This window comes from Vulpes vulpes, chromosome 3, assembly GCF_048418805.1.
Source record: "Vulpes vulpes isolate BD-2025 chromosome 3, VulVul3, whole genome shotgun sequence".
Lineage (NCBI taxonomy): Eukaryota > Metazoa > Chordata > Mammalia > Carnivora > Canidae > Vulpes > Vulpes vulpes.
Genome location: NC_132782.1, coordinates 68,800,099 through 68,814,610, shown reverse-complemented (window position 1 = coordinate 68,814,610; position 14,512 = coordinate 68,800,099). Strand labels below are relative to the sequence as shown.

The 14,512-nt window shown below is 42.9% G+C and overlaps 1 protein-coding gene across 5 annotated transcripts in view; it reads left to right on the top strand.

Moving 5' to 3' along the window:
* Positions 1-14,512, top strand: part of SEMA5A (semaphorin 5A) — a 472,307-nt gene that overhangs the window by 400,621 nt on the left and 57,174 nt on the right. For all 5 annotated transcript variants that reach the window (XM_026017648.2, XM_072752696.1, XM_072752695.1 and 2 more), the window contains one exon: positions 7,406-7,553. In XM_026017648.2, coding sequence (XP_025873433.1) covers positions 7,406-7,553 — 148 coding nt within the window. The remainder of the gene's footprint in view (positions 1-7,405; positions 7,554-14,512) is intronic.

The window sequence follows — 14,512 nt, the reverse complement described above, 5'->3', positions numbered from 1 at the left end:
CAAGGTATCTACCACCAATACACCCAACTTGTGATGGTGGGACAGGCAATGGGTAACAGCTATTGACATTTCTGTTCAAAAGAGCGGGGGGCAGGGTTGGAAAGTATAGAGGAATCACTGCTCCATGGAAATTCTGAAATCTAGCCAGACAAGTGTTGGGAGTTGCTCGATTAAGTTTCAAGGCCTATGCATAATTCTGCATGGTTCTTGGCTCTGCCTTCTAGGCTCTCATTGCTGCTTCCTGATTCATCTTTTCTTTTTCATGAAAGTTAGCATGTGCTTACAGCCGGGTAGTTTTATCAACCTGTTTCCTGCCAGTAGGATTCTGGATTCCAGCAGTCTCATTCCATTTGTATTTTCTCTGTACGTTTTGGTGCAAGCTGGTATTTTTGCTGAAATAAACTTTATGGGTCTTTTGTGGATTTCCTTAAGGTTTACTCTAGTAAACAAATCCACACCCACAGACCTTTTTGAGATAGCCCTCTCTAGCCAGGGATCCTCCTGATGGTGCGGGACCACACCCTGTGGCTTGCTTGTGATTGAGACCATCTGTGAGGCACACCCTTGCTCCTGACCTCTGGAGAGCACCCTTTGTGTAACTGAAGCTACTCTGATCCTTTGGTCTTTCTGAGGTTTTAGCAAGAGGTTATACCCTCACGCCTCCAGCTTTTTCCTCCATGCCAGCCATTCCTGACAGTACTCAGAAGCTATTTATCGATTTGAGCATATTTGCCATCAGTAGAGACTCAGAATTTCCAAAACTATTCCATCCTGGTCCCTCCTGTTTGTTATTCCTTCCCACAATTTTTTTTTCCTTTCCTCATACATTTTAGCATAAGCAGCAAGAAGAAACCTGGCTGCACCTCCAACACTCTGTGTGGAAATTTTCTTGGCAGCGTAACTCACTTCACACTGACGTGTTCCACTTTCTATAGAACCGTAGAGACAGCCTGGAAGCTCTCTGCTGTGTCACAAGGTTCTCCCTTCCCCCCAGTTTCCAATCCTGGGCTCCTCTTTTCTTTTTCATTTTGGTGGTGGTAAAATATATTTACCAGGGCAGCCCCGGTGGCTCAGCGGTTTAGCGCCACCTTCAGCCCAGGGCCCGATCCTGGAGACCCAGGATCAAGTCCCACATCTGGCTCCCTGCACGGAGCCTGCTTCTCCCTCTGCCTGTATCTCTGCCTCTCTCTCTCTCTCTCTCTCTCTCTCTCTCTGTGTGTGTGTCATGAATGAATGAATAAAATCTTTAAAAATATATATATATTTAACATAAAATTCACCATTTAACCATGTTTAAGTGTTTGATTCAGTGGCATTAATTACCTTTACTGTATTGTGTAACTATAAAACATTACCTATTTCCAACCATCACCCCAAACCTGTAAACATTAAGCGGTGATTCCCCATTTTTTCCCTCCTCCTAGCCCCTGGTAACCTCTAATCTATGTTCCTTCTCTATAAATTTGCCTATTTGAGATATTCATATAGATAGAATCACGGGATATTGGCATCCTTGTGTCTGGCTGATTCCATGTAGCATAATGTTTTCAAGGCTCATCCGTGCTGGACCATGTGTTAGAGCTTCATTCCTCTTTATAGGCTGAATAATACTTAACCATATGGCTTTCTCCTGTTATATTTATCTCTTTAGCCATCAGTTGACAGGTGGGTTATTTCCACCTTTTGGTCCTTGTGAATAGTGCTGCAGTGAACACTAGCATATGAGTGTCTGTTCAAGTCCCTGTGTGAGTTCTTTGTGTAACTGACTGTGCTCAGTGTATAAACCTGACAGTGTATGAACCTAGAAATGGAATTTCTGGGTCATATGGCAATTCAATGTTTCATTTTCTGGGGAGCTGCCAAATGGTTCTGCATAGTGGCTTCAACATTGTACACTCCCACCAACAGTGTGTCGGGGTTCAAGTTTCTCCACAACCTTGCTAACGCTTATTTGTTTCTTCCTTTCTTTCCTTCTTTCTTGCCATCCAGCAGGTATAAAGTAATTATCTCATTGTGGTTTTGATTTGCACGTCTGTAAGGACTAATGATGTTGAGCATCTTCTCCTGTGCCTACTGGCCATTTGTCTACATTTTTGGAAATGTCTGTTCAAGTCCTTTGCCCATTTGCTTATTGAGTTGGTTTTGTCGTGGAGTTTTAGTGCTTATTCTATTTCCTTCTAAAGCCTCACTGGCAGCATCCTCAAAGTCTCTCTGCTACGATCCTCACTCAAACTTCTTGCTTCTACCCATTACCTGGTCCCAAAGTCATGTTCACATGTCTAGGATTTTCTGCAGTTGCACTGCATGTTAAGGCACCAAAATCTTTTTCAGGAGACATTACATAACACTGTTACCTCTAACTCAGGACCTGAAGCACTTCCTGTTTATTGGCTCACAGGTTCTGTGGGTTTGTAGCTGAGACACAGTTGACCTGGGTCCTTTGCTTCTGGATCTCATGAGGCTGCCACACACTGTAGACCATGGCTGGGGTCTCATCTGAGGCTGACTGGAGGTGTGCTTCCCACATCACATGGTTGTCAGCAGCATTCCGCTCCCCAGGTGCTATCAGACTGAGTCTCTGAGCCAGAAGTTCCCTCAATCCCTCACCACCTAGGCCATTCAGGTCTGACTGCTTCATTCCTCAAAGCAGTGGCATGGGGAGATGGGAGAGAGTTTGCTAAAAAAAAAAGCATATTGCAGTCTTGTGTAGATTTAATCATGGAAATGATATCCTGTCATTTTTGCCATATTCCCTTGGTTAGGAGCAAATCACGGGTCCTTCCCACCTCCTGCTTCCCACCACACACACTGACTGGGAGGGGATCACACAAGGTGTGACGTCCAGAAGGGGGGACCACAGGGACCACATTAGAGTCTGCCCCCACTGCATTATCAAAGTTAAGAGGCCCAGAACCAGTAGGGACTTTACTATATGATTTTTATTATTTGATTTCGTTTATAATATGATTTTTTATTATATTTTTCTCTGTCTCTCTGGAGTGTGTTTGCTTATTAGCAAGCTAAAGTACTGCTCCTTTGCAAACCATTCCTTTCTCCTCCTGGGTTCTCCTAACTCTCTCCTGGGGTAAAAATTAATAGTGTGGGGGACTTATTGTAGGTACAATTTCTCTGGTGCCACAGAGATTTTATTATTTCAATATGGCCCAGGAAAGGGATGGTCGCTTGAGCCAACCCAGGAACAGAGGCTCAGGCAGGGCCCTGACTAGTTCAGGCTGACAGACACTGCAGTGAGAAACTAGCACGGACCAAACCAGAGCAGAACGCAGCTTGTAGCATGAAGAGATATGACCACCTCACACCAGTGAAAATGGGGAAAATTAACAAGGCAGGAAACCACAAATGTTGGAGAGGATGTGGAGAAAAGGGAACCCTCTTACACTGTTGGTGGGAATGTGAACTGGTGCAGCCACTCTGGAAAACTGTGTGGAGGTTCCTCAGAGTTAAAAATAGACCTGCCCTACGACCCAGCAATTGCACTGTTGGGGATTTACCCCAAAGATTCAGATGCAATGAAACGCCGGGACACCTGCACCCCGATGTTTCTAGCAGCAATGTCCACAATAGCCAAACTGTGGAAGGAGCCTCAGTGTCCATTGACAGATGAATGGATAAAGAAGATGTGGTTTATGTATACACTGGAATATTCCTCAGCCATTAGAAACGACAAATACCCACCATTTGCTTCAACGTGGATGGAACTGGAGGGTATTATGCTGAGTGCAGTAAGTCAATCGGAGAAGGACAAACATTATATGGTCTCATTCATTTGGGGAATATAAATAATAGTGAAAGGGAATAGAAGGGAAGGGAGAAGAAATGTGTGGGAAATATCAGAAAGGGAGACAGAACATAAAGACTCCTAACTCTGGGAAACGAACTAGGGGTGGTGGAAGGGGAGGAGGGCAGGGAGTGGGGGTGAATGGGTGACGAGCACTGAGGGGGGCACTTGATGGGATGAGCACTGGGTGTTATTCTGTATGTTGGCAAATTGAACACCAATAAAAAATAAATTTATTATAAAAAAAAAGATATGACCAGAAATGATACAGTGTTGAGAATCTAGTTCACATTGGGTTATGAAAGGCAGTTCTTTTCACAGAGACTAATTTGTGGAAAAATTGATAATTTATGGAGAAATATTGCTGGGTTATTAATTCACTTTTAAATGCAAAATGAGAATGAGCAGTCAAGGGCAAAATTAAAATCTTAATTTTTAATGCATCATGAAATGCATCTGTGACTTTCAGTACTTTAAGATACTAGAGATCCAGGAAAGCCAATAAAACTTCAAGAATGTTCAGCTGTTATTGGGCAAAAGCTAGCTGTGTATAGAGGGCTAGAGAGATGAAGAACCACTGGCCGGTCCATTGTATAAATATTTTATCCATAAATTAATAAAAATCCTGGAACAAGCAGAGTTGCCAAGGTATCTAACTTCTAATCCCCATTGTCGTCTGACCAGGAAAGACACTGGAGACTCAGTGGGTAGTTCAAGAAGAGGCACTGCTGTCGGGAGCACATGCTGGTTGGAGTGGGGGATCTGGGGGTCAGAAGGACCCTGCTTCCTTGAAATTGCAGAGAATCCTGTGTCTGAGGATTGTAAAGGAAGGGCTCTGCCTCTGGGCCAACTTTCCTGAGGTGGATTTGTGAGTGAAAACCCAGACGTAAAGGGGGCATTGCTGGCTAGACTAGCAATTTCTTTCCTTTCCGACCTGCCTTGCAGAGGGTGACAGAGTCACATATCTTGGTTGAAGCTCTTTTCCCAGGACTGCTGTAACAAGAGAAAGAGCGAAAAATGGAAGGCGAATGGTGGATAGCTTTAAAATGCAGCCAAATTTATTGACCCTGGTTGCAAGTTCTGTGCTACATGCAGTTTTCAGGCTCTCCTGCAGTAGGACGTCAGCTCTGCTAACAGAGTGATTTCTGACGTGGCCTGCCATAGGCAAATATGAGAAAGTATTTATGTTCTAGGATGTATTTTGCTATGGGAAGATGGTAGCTGCCTTGCTGTGCTTTTTATTAAAAGTGTTTTAGAAGTATATTTAGCAAGATTTTCCTTTATCCTCCCTATTCTTCTATTGCTTGTTTTTGTTTCTGAAAGCTAAAATGAGGGTAAGGAGTCCTGGTGGTCCATACATTTTACATGTTGGCCAATCGGCCTAGCAGGAGGTGGCCTCCTACCCCTCAATCTATCACAGTGAGAGAAGATATATGTGGATATTTTGAATCTAATGCTGAGAGTTCTGATGTTCTGGGTTTTCTTTCCTCCCAAACATGTTCTTGAATGGCACCTCCCTTTTTGGATGCTCCATGCACTGACACATATGTTACTAATCCCTGGGTAGGCAGGATGTTTTCCTTATTGCAGTTGTGCCTGTTTGCACATGCTTCCTGAGATCAAATTTTTTTTCATCTGTTGTATCCTCAATCTTGTTTTGGCTCTCCTACCTAGAAGCCACACTCTCTTAATTAGCAAACCCCTTCCCTTTCTCACCTACACATACACATGTCCATCGCCCTGAACTCTTGAGAGCCAGAGCCCTGGGAGGCTGTGTATGACCTGGAAGAGCGAGGTTTTATGTTTCTCTTCCTTAAAAGTTGAGAAGATGAAAGAGCAAGGACTATTTGGTTCCGCTGACTACTCATCTATGTGAACATTTAGAGAAATGAAATGTGCCCTATGGTTCTTGCCTTTGAGACTTCTTCTGCTGTGACACATCAGCTGTCTCCTGCCCCCCCCCCCAAGAAGTACATGTGCCTCCCTCCTTCCCACAAAGGAGAGGCTGACATATGACTCTACTGTTCATCTTTATGTGTTTCTCTGCACTCACACAGATGCCCCATCTTCGCCCCACTGCACCAAGCCCAAGCCCAAGTGTGTTCCTTTCCATCGTGTTTGTCCAGCTTGGAACACCTCTCCCTGGCACTGTTGCAATCCAGACTCTCCTGGTTGGCATTTGCTCCTTCTGCTCTTCCTCCTGGTGGAGTCTTTGGAGACCGGACTTCACATTGACACAGGGAGTGCTCCTGAAATTTCAGGGAGCTCTGGGCCACCAGTGGGAATGAGACAGCAACCCCTGGAGACCAGTCTTCACTTTCCAACCTGGATGGTACAATTTTGTTTCCTCAAATGACTTGTTCTGGTTTCTGGAAACCAGCTACCATTTGTCCTTACTTCCTACTCATTAATAGTATTTTCTGTTCTGGGCTTGTGTCCATTTCCCTGTATTCATCTTAGGTTGTAAACACCTGTCATATGGAAGCACGCTTGGAATGCCCTTTGCGTAGTGCCCTGCAGGATTTAGTGTTTATTAAAACGGTGGCATTACAGGTGACTTAATGTAGCCTTGCAGATGAGAGTCTCTGCCTCATGTCTGGATCCAGATAGGGTGGGGAGAGACATGTTAGAAAAAGTCCTGCATGCTTCTGTCCTCTAGAAGCTAAATTTCTGTTTAGTAGATGGAGAACTGAATTTAAATAGTGCTTTAAATTGCCAGATATGTTTCATGAAGTTTGACCATGGTCAGAGCAATCTCTTCCTCCCTAGAGGCTGTAACCTGTAGAATGCCAGGCTGCTTCCTTCTTGGTTTTTGTTTGTTCATTTGTTTCTCTCACTTGGCTTTATTTCGCTTATAGTATTAAAAACTGGGGAGAAATTTGACTCATTTAAGGCCAGAGAAGGCCTTGTATAGTTGGCTAATAATTGACAATATGAACATATATGTAGAAGGACAGGGCGTATGAATAGGACCAGTGTTTGTAAATAGTTATTCAAGTTGTCAAGGATGACCAGTGGTCTTTTAGAATTAAGGTTGTGTGACATCACTTTGAGAGTCTACAAATAAATTTAAAAATCCAATAACCTAAGGAAGCACGAGGCTTCCTGCTATAATCAAGCTTTAACTTTTCTTTACTTTATATTAATAGGATTGTGAGCCTTATTTGATTCAAGAATGAGAATCGAATTCCAAAGACACTTTTGCTGACTTTGTGTCCATAACCTACTTTATCTTTCAGTGTTTGTGTTTAGAAGATAAATGCCCTACCTAGGTATTCTCTGTGTGGTCTCATTTTTGAGTGTCTATTTGAAGGGTTCTGTTTTGTTTGTTTCTTCTCTAATTGGCTGCACAGGAAGCTCCATCCTGCATTGTGAGTTGAGCATCTTCTTCATTGTCTCCTGTGCATCTCACTGTCTGTGCGCACACAGCATGGCCAGTACCCCACCTGCCCCCATGACTGTGCAAACCACTCCGCACACAAAAAGCCCCTCCACATGGAGCATGCCCATGTATTCAACATCTGGTGCAGGGAAGGACCGTGGAAAGGTCTGTGGCTTCATGTTGCCCTGAACAGTTTCCTTTTCCTCTTGATTTCCCCATCACAGATACTGCAATGAGCATTTGCTGTGCCCCCCGCACATGTTCTGGACGGGCTGGGGTCCTTGGGAACGGTGCACAGCCCAGTGTGGCGGTGGCATTCAAGCTCGCCGCAGGACCTGTGAGAATGGACCTGACTGCGCGGGCTGTAATGTGGTGAGTATGGACCTCTTCATTCTCAGCCCATGACCTAGAGCTGGGAGTCTCAAGCCAGCACATCCTGGGTACTCTGCACACACACTTGATATACTGCAAGCATTAGGTGTTCTACAAACACTACATGCTTTGTAAACATGACATGTCTAGACACTGGATGCTCTGTACACAGTAGATGCTCTGCAAACATGAAATGCTCTGTAAAGTGACATTTGACAAGATGCTCTGCATGTGCTATGGGCTGTAAATCATGTAAGTTTCTCTAGTTAATGAGAATATTTGGAGGAAATACTGGAAATTCATAGTAGCTTGGAGGCTTCTTGAATTGAATATTCACTTATGGGATAAACTGCCCCCGGAGTTCCCAGTTCTGATTTCTAAGCTATGACAAAAGCTTCAATGTGCTTACCTCTGGTCACTGTATTCGGTTTGGGAGAATGGCATAAGGTCTCCACACTGAACCACACGAAGTATAGAACGCAGAACAAACCTGAGACACTCTGAGGATCGAGAAACTTTATGGAGCTGTCGTTAGAGCACACTGGTGCCCAAGTCAGAGCGAATAAAGGACAACTTAGAGTTTTGTTTTTCTTCTGCCTTCACAGGTCATATTTCTTTTAACACTCTAAATCCTTACAAAAAATTCCACTTGTGCAAGCACCATTCCAAAGGCTGCTGTTGCTCTTCCTGTGGTACCTGTAATGATGACTTAGTACTGAGGGCTGCTGGGCCTCTGCCTCAGCCAGCTCCCCCAGGGCTGGCGACGTACCATGCACGCAGTGGGTGAGCATGTCCTGGGGGAGAAGCTCAGCATGAGAAGGTCTAGCTTGGCATTCTTCCTCGCCGGTCTTTCCAGTCATTCTTTGCATCGTTTTCATAACCGTGGTCCATGAGGCTGAGCAATGTTTTTGTGCTGCAGTAACGCTTGTTTTTGTGAAATGCAAAAACCACACACTCCTGAGAGCCTTGGAAAATTCAGAGAGGAAGAAGGCATGGGCATTTTTGTCAGAGATGCCCAATGCAAGGAGATTTGTTACTGGGATTTGCAATTAGATTCCTTCCCCTTCACCTGGCAAATATTGCCATAGCTTTAATAGAAGCTATAACTGATTATAGAAGCACTTCTTTCTGGGTTGGCCTGCACTGAGTTTTGGCCATGAAGAATCTTAGTGCCAGTTTAGAATGATATTTATTGATATTTCAGATGCTGAAACATAAAATTATTTGTTAAAATGAGCAAGGTAATTCCGTGAACACTCACTTGTTCTAGGAAGATGGTTTAAATGGGTAGCTTCATTTTCTGCTGAAATACATCATTTCCTATTTCTGGTAGATCAGCATCAGGGACCGGGATCCCCACTCACATATGAAGGTTTGTCTCATCAGCTGGGAAGCTGCAGGGAGGATGACTTGGGTTGATCTTGCACTTTAGTTTCTAAAACTTTTCAATACAAATAACTCAGAAAACATTTCAGGTCATTCATTTTCTTATTACAAATTGACTTCAATAATTAGGTTTAAAAACAGTTCAATGAAAAAAAGAATTATATTAAGGAATCCCCTGTATAGTCACTGGAGTGTGTGTGTGTGTGTGTGTGTGTGTGTGTTACATCTGATTATAAATGTAAAAACCAAATGTCTTCCTAAAGTGTTAATGTATTTATTGCTTTGTGTCCAAATTTACAGAATTATGGTTTATGAAACAAATACAGCATCACTTCTCCAATCCAGAAAAATGTCATGCCTGTCTCCAATGAGCCTAATGTCAGTTCTTAGGTATTTTAATTTAGGGTGGTTTTTTTGTTTGTTTTTTCTTCGTGGTCATGTACTTCCAAGAAGGTATCACTGTGGTACAGTCGTGCAGTCTGCTCTTTTATGATAGAGGCACAACGTTGATTTTTCTTCTCATGTAGCTTTTCCCACTTATTCCAGTTCCTGTCTCTCCAAAGACACTAATGCCAGCTCATGCCAACTGAGCAGCATGAGAAGGATAAAGGAGGGGCTTGGCTTTGTTGGATTACTGAGAAAATGTATCCCATCCATTAAATCCCTAAGTTTATTTAAAAATGACAGTTACTTAAAGTAACATGTTGATTGTCAGATTCTTGCTATAGTTTTTTTTTTTAAGATTTAATTTATTTATTCATGGGGTGGGAGGCACAGACACAGGCAGAGAGAGAAGCAGGCTCCATGCCAGGGAGCCTGACGTGGGACTCGATCCCGGGTCTCCAGGATCACACCCTGGGCTGAAGGTGGCGCTAAACCACTGAGTCACCTGGGCTGCCTCTTGCTACAGTTTTTAAGTCTTGAACCTCAAACTATGTTCATTTTTTATGGAGGTCTTCTATACAATAATAGCTGTTAAGCATAGGTAACATTTTGATTTTGGAGTCATGAAGTTGATTATCCACTTGCCAATATCTAATATGGGTGACGAGTCAGGTGGCATTTCTGAATCTTGGTCTCCTCCTCCAAGAAGGGGACAACAGTCCCTTCCTCCCAGGGTAGCTGTGAATGTCAAACCTGGTGATGCCTGAGGTTCTGGCACTTTCCTCACTCTTGTTTCTGTTTGTTTTTCCTGGACTACAGCTGCTTCACCAAGCTCAAACTTACTGAACATGACAGTATGCTAATGAAGCGTTATTTACACAGTAAAAGACGTGTCTGTGGAAACGATGACTCGAATTTCCTGAGTACTATAGCAATTTATAGAAAAAGAGTTGATTTCAAGTTCCAAGTATTAACAAGTTATAAAAGACTTGAGGATCTTCTCTTGCTCCACCAAGTTAAAACCGAAATACTGCGAAAAGATTTCCCAAGTATCACCTGTGAAATTCATATACCTTGTCTTTGAATAAATCTCCAAGCCTTTATTTAAATCTCAATAAGAACTTGAGTGCAGACAAGGTAAGGGCCCTCTTGGACAGCTATGAGCTTTTTCCTCAAAACCCTGCTCTTAAAATTTCCAAATGTTCACATTTCTTCAAGATCTCCATTTTCAGTTCTTTTGGGTAAACATGGAGAAATGGGCTTGCTGGATCATATGGTAGTTCCGTTTTTTAACTTTTTGAGGAACTTCCATACTGTTTTCCATAGCAGCTGCCCATTTCTCATTCCCACCAACAGGGTGCCAGGGTTCCAATCCCTTCACATCTGAAAGAATCGAAATCAGGATCTTGATGAGATTTCTGCACTCCTGTATTCAATGCAGCACTATTCACAGTAGCCAAATGTGACAGCTATCTCGATGTCCATTGACAGATGAGTGGATAAAGAAAATGTGCACATATGATCAAATACTATTCAGCCGTTTACAAGGAACACGTTGCTCAGCATGTAACACGTAGATGAATCTTGAGGACATCATGCTACGTGCACTTAGGCAGACACAGAAAGAGTCTATCAAATTCATAAACTCAAAGAGGAGAATGGTGGTGGAATCAAAGGGCCCCTCAGGGGCTGAGGAGGGAGGGAAATGGGGAGTTCCTGATCAATGAGCACAAAGTTTCAGTTAAGCGAGATGAGCAAGTTCTAGAGATATGCTCTGCATCATTGGACCTACATTGTGCACTTAAAAGTTTTGGGGAGTAGGGGCACCTGGGTGGCTCAGTGGTTGAGCATCTGCCTTTGGCTCAAGCCATGATCCCAGGGTACTGGGATCGAGTCCCATATCGGGTTCCTCACAGGTAGCCTACTTCTTCCTCTGCCTGTGTCTCTGCCTCTCTCTGTGTGTCTCTCATGAATAAATAAATAAAATCTTTAAAAGAAAAAAGTTTAGGGGGTAGACTTCATGTTAAATGTTCTTACTACAGTAAAATAAAATGAAATAATAAAAACATAAAGTTCAGGGGGGAAAGGTCCAAGTGTTGAAGGCGTGGTGGCTATAGAGCCTTCAGTCGTATGGGGAGCTGATTGACAGACTCAGAGTGGAGACCTGGATCTTGTGCAGTTCACATTAATTGTGTGAACCTGGGGCCCACCCGGTCCTGGACCTCTGTCTTCCTCCGCATGATTTGAGGCAAAGCCAGCCAGTGTTCAAGCTCCCAGGGCCCTCAAATCACTGAGTCTGTGATCCTGGTATCTCATCTGTGGACCTTGGGGTTACATATGTCCAGCTGACTAGGGAACCACTTCCAGCAGGTGTCCCTCCCCAGGGCCTGAGTCCTCTGATAAGTTTAGAATGAGACAATTGATGACACATCAGGACATTTAAGGGACAGACATTTCCTCTCCACATTCAAGTAAGCCTCTTTAGAACCAAAGGGGTATCTGGGCTTCTCTGAACCTCAGTGCAGATCCATGATATCCATGGATATCCATGATATCCATGGATATCCATGATATCCCTGCACAAATGTGACCTCACAGAGCAGTGAGGGGAATGGAGGGGTAGAGCGGTGGGGCCTCTGAGTCACCAGGATGCTGCAGGTGCTATGCCACATCTCCCATCCATGTCCTCAAACAAAATATGAGGCATAAACACATAGCGGTTTGGGTGATTACATGTAATCTCAACCGGAGTGAATGTTGCTCTGTGGCAAATGTAACACAGGCAGTCATAAAATAGGAATTCCCGTCATCATCATGTTGGCATCCATTGTACAGTTTCTGTGGGAAAATATTCTGTTCTCGAATAATATAACAACAGCAACAGCTACCATTTTATATTTTATTATATTTTAGATCATCTTTATATTAAGTACTAATATATGAATATTATCGATATTTTATGTTAATATAATATTATTTTACACTAATTGTATCTGGCATGGTTACCTTTCTTTTTTTAATGAATATAATCCACTTTAATCTTTTTAAGACAGAAAATACATGCAAGCATGGAGGGGGGTGGGGGTTGGGGAAGAGAGAATCTTGTGCAGGCTTCATGCTCACCGCAGAGCCTGATATAGGGCTCGATCTCACGACCCTGAGATCATGACCTGAGCCGAAATTGAAGTTGGATGCTTAACCAACTGAACCACCCAGATGCCCTGGTTGTCTTTCATTTCTAATTTGCTTTGATACTACCTAGTAACCATAGTGATAATTATTATATCAAGTCTTACAAATGGTAACTTACTGGGTAACATCAAATGAATTATTGAATGAAATTATAATTAAACATACTGCAATTATTATTATTTAAACCTGTTATGGTAGACTGAAATCTTGTATTACAAATTAAAATGCTCATAGTAACCCTGAATGGCAGTGGAGAGAAATAAAGATATTTAATGCATAGCCACCAAGAGCCAGGAGCATTCTTTGGTTCTGTGACCACAGCTCTGTGAATGTGACTTTACTAATGTTTATGGGTGAGGGAGGTGAGGCAGCGGAGGGAGGTAACCTGCCTAAGGGTACTGAGCTGGTAGGCAGAGAAGCGGGGCCCCAGGAGAAATTGTCACCAGTATGGTCCCTTGTCCTTCCCATCCCACCTGTGAGAAATAAGCTGAGGGGTGACAGTTTTCCTGCCAGGATTTGAGCATACATCACATCAGTACCCTGACAATCAAAGTGATAATTATTTAATTTAAAATAATTAGCCAGATCATTTTAGAATAGCCATTTTGGGGTGAATGATCGTTAGCCTATTTTCATTTCCTGTTTAACCTGGAGAATAACTAGTAACCATAGTGATAATTGTTAAATGGAGTCCTGAAAATCCTAACTTACTGCACAATGTCTAATGACATGCTGAAATGGAATTATAACGAAGCATACCGTAGTTGTTATGTAGGTGTGTTATGATAGGATGGCATTCTGTGCTACATAAGACAACAGTGAACTTTTATTGAGCACCTACTACATGCCATAAATTACACCAAAAGCAATTAAAATGTATTATGTTTATTCTCCCTTGTACTCCTGCTAGGCAGTTTTCATTAGTACCTCACGTGGAGGTAGAAAACTCAGCTTGAGAAAGATTAATGAACCTGTCCAGTAGCAAGCGGCGAGGTGGGTGTTGGGGCCAGCATTTTGAGCACTGGCTCACTGGCACACACAGAAGTAAATGACACGACCCCCTTTGCCTAATTTCTCTGCTGGATGCTCAGTAGTAAATGATAGGACTTTATTTTCTTTTTCATTTTATCTAGTACAAAGTATATCTGAAAAGAAAGAGGGGCTCTTGTCCTTCTGTATACTTCTGTGTTCATGAGCACCCTTGATTTTCAGAAGCCTGTGCCCATGTTTTCAGCTAACCACAAGAGTGCCAGTGGGAGATTTTCATGACCGTGGAAATTAACTGAAGATAAATGCATAACCCAAGTCTTAACTCTGTGTTTTGGCCGAAAATTACAACACATGAAAGGAAGAAAGACCTGACGATGTTGTGTTGTATAAATAGAATTGCTTCCCAAATTAATGTAACTCAAACCTCCCCAAAGATTTCAGCGGATGTGTGGAAGAATAGAGCTAAAGACGGGGTCAGATACAGGAGAGATAATTCAAAGACGGGAACAGACGTAGCGCGGCCCGCACTGTATTTATTACTGAAATGTCACACAAAGTGTAAAACAGTTGACCAAACTCTGTGATTTATGCTCTCAACAGGAAGCATGGGAGAGTATCTATTTCCCAGAAACAAAAGAGCTAGCCTCCAGAAGACCCAGATAGGTCAAGAAGAAAGACGTTAAGATTAATACACCCTGTCAAAGGGATTCAGGGACGGTTAATCAGAGTTGGCGGAACACACTGAAAATTGTTGGTGTCAAATGATGGCACTATGGGTAAATTTAGGAACACGTGAAACCCGGCAACCGGAAGTTTTAAATAGTTTGTTACAGACGAAAATAATTGCACTATCGCAGAACATCTCAGGTTTTCCGTAGCACGTTGGAGTTTGCAAAATTTTGAAAAATGTCATCTCGCCCATTCCTGGTTTTCCAAATGGGAGAATCAGGGCCTGGATAAAATGATGTGCGCACCCGAATCCTTGCCGCTGGCAGAGCAAGGCCCTG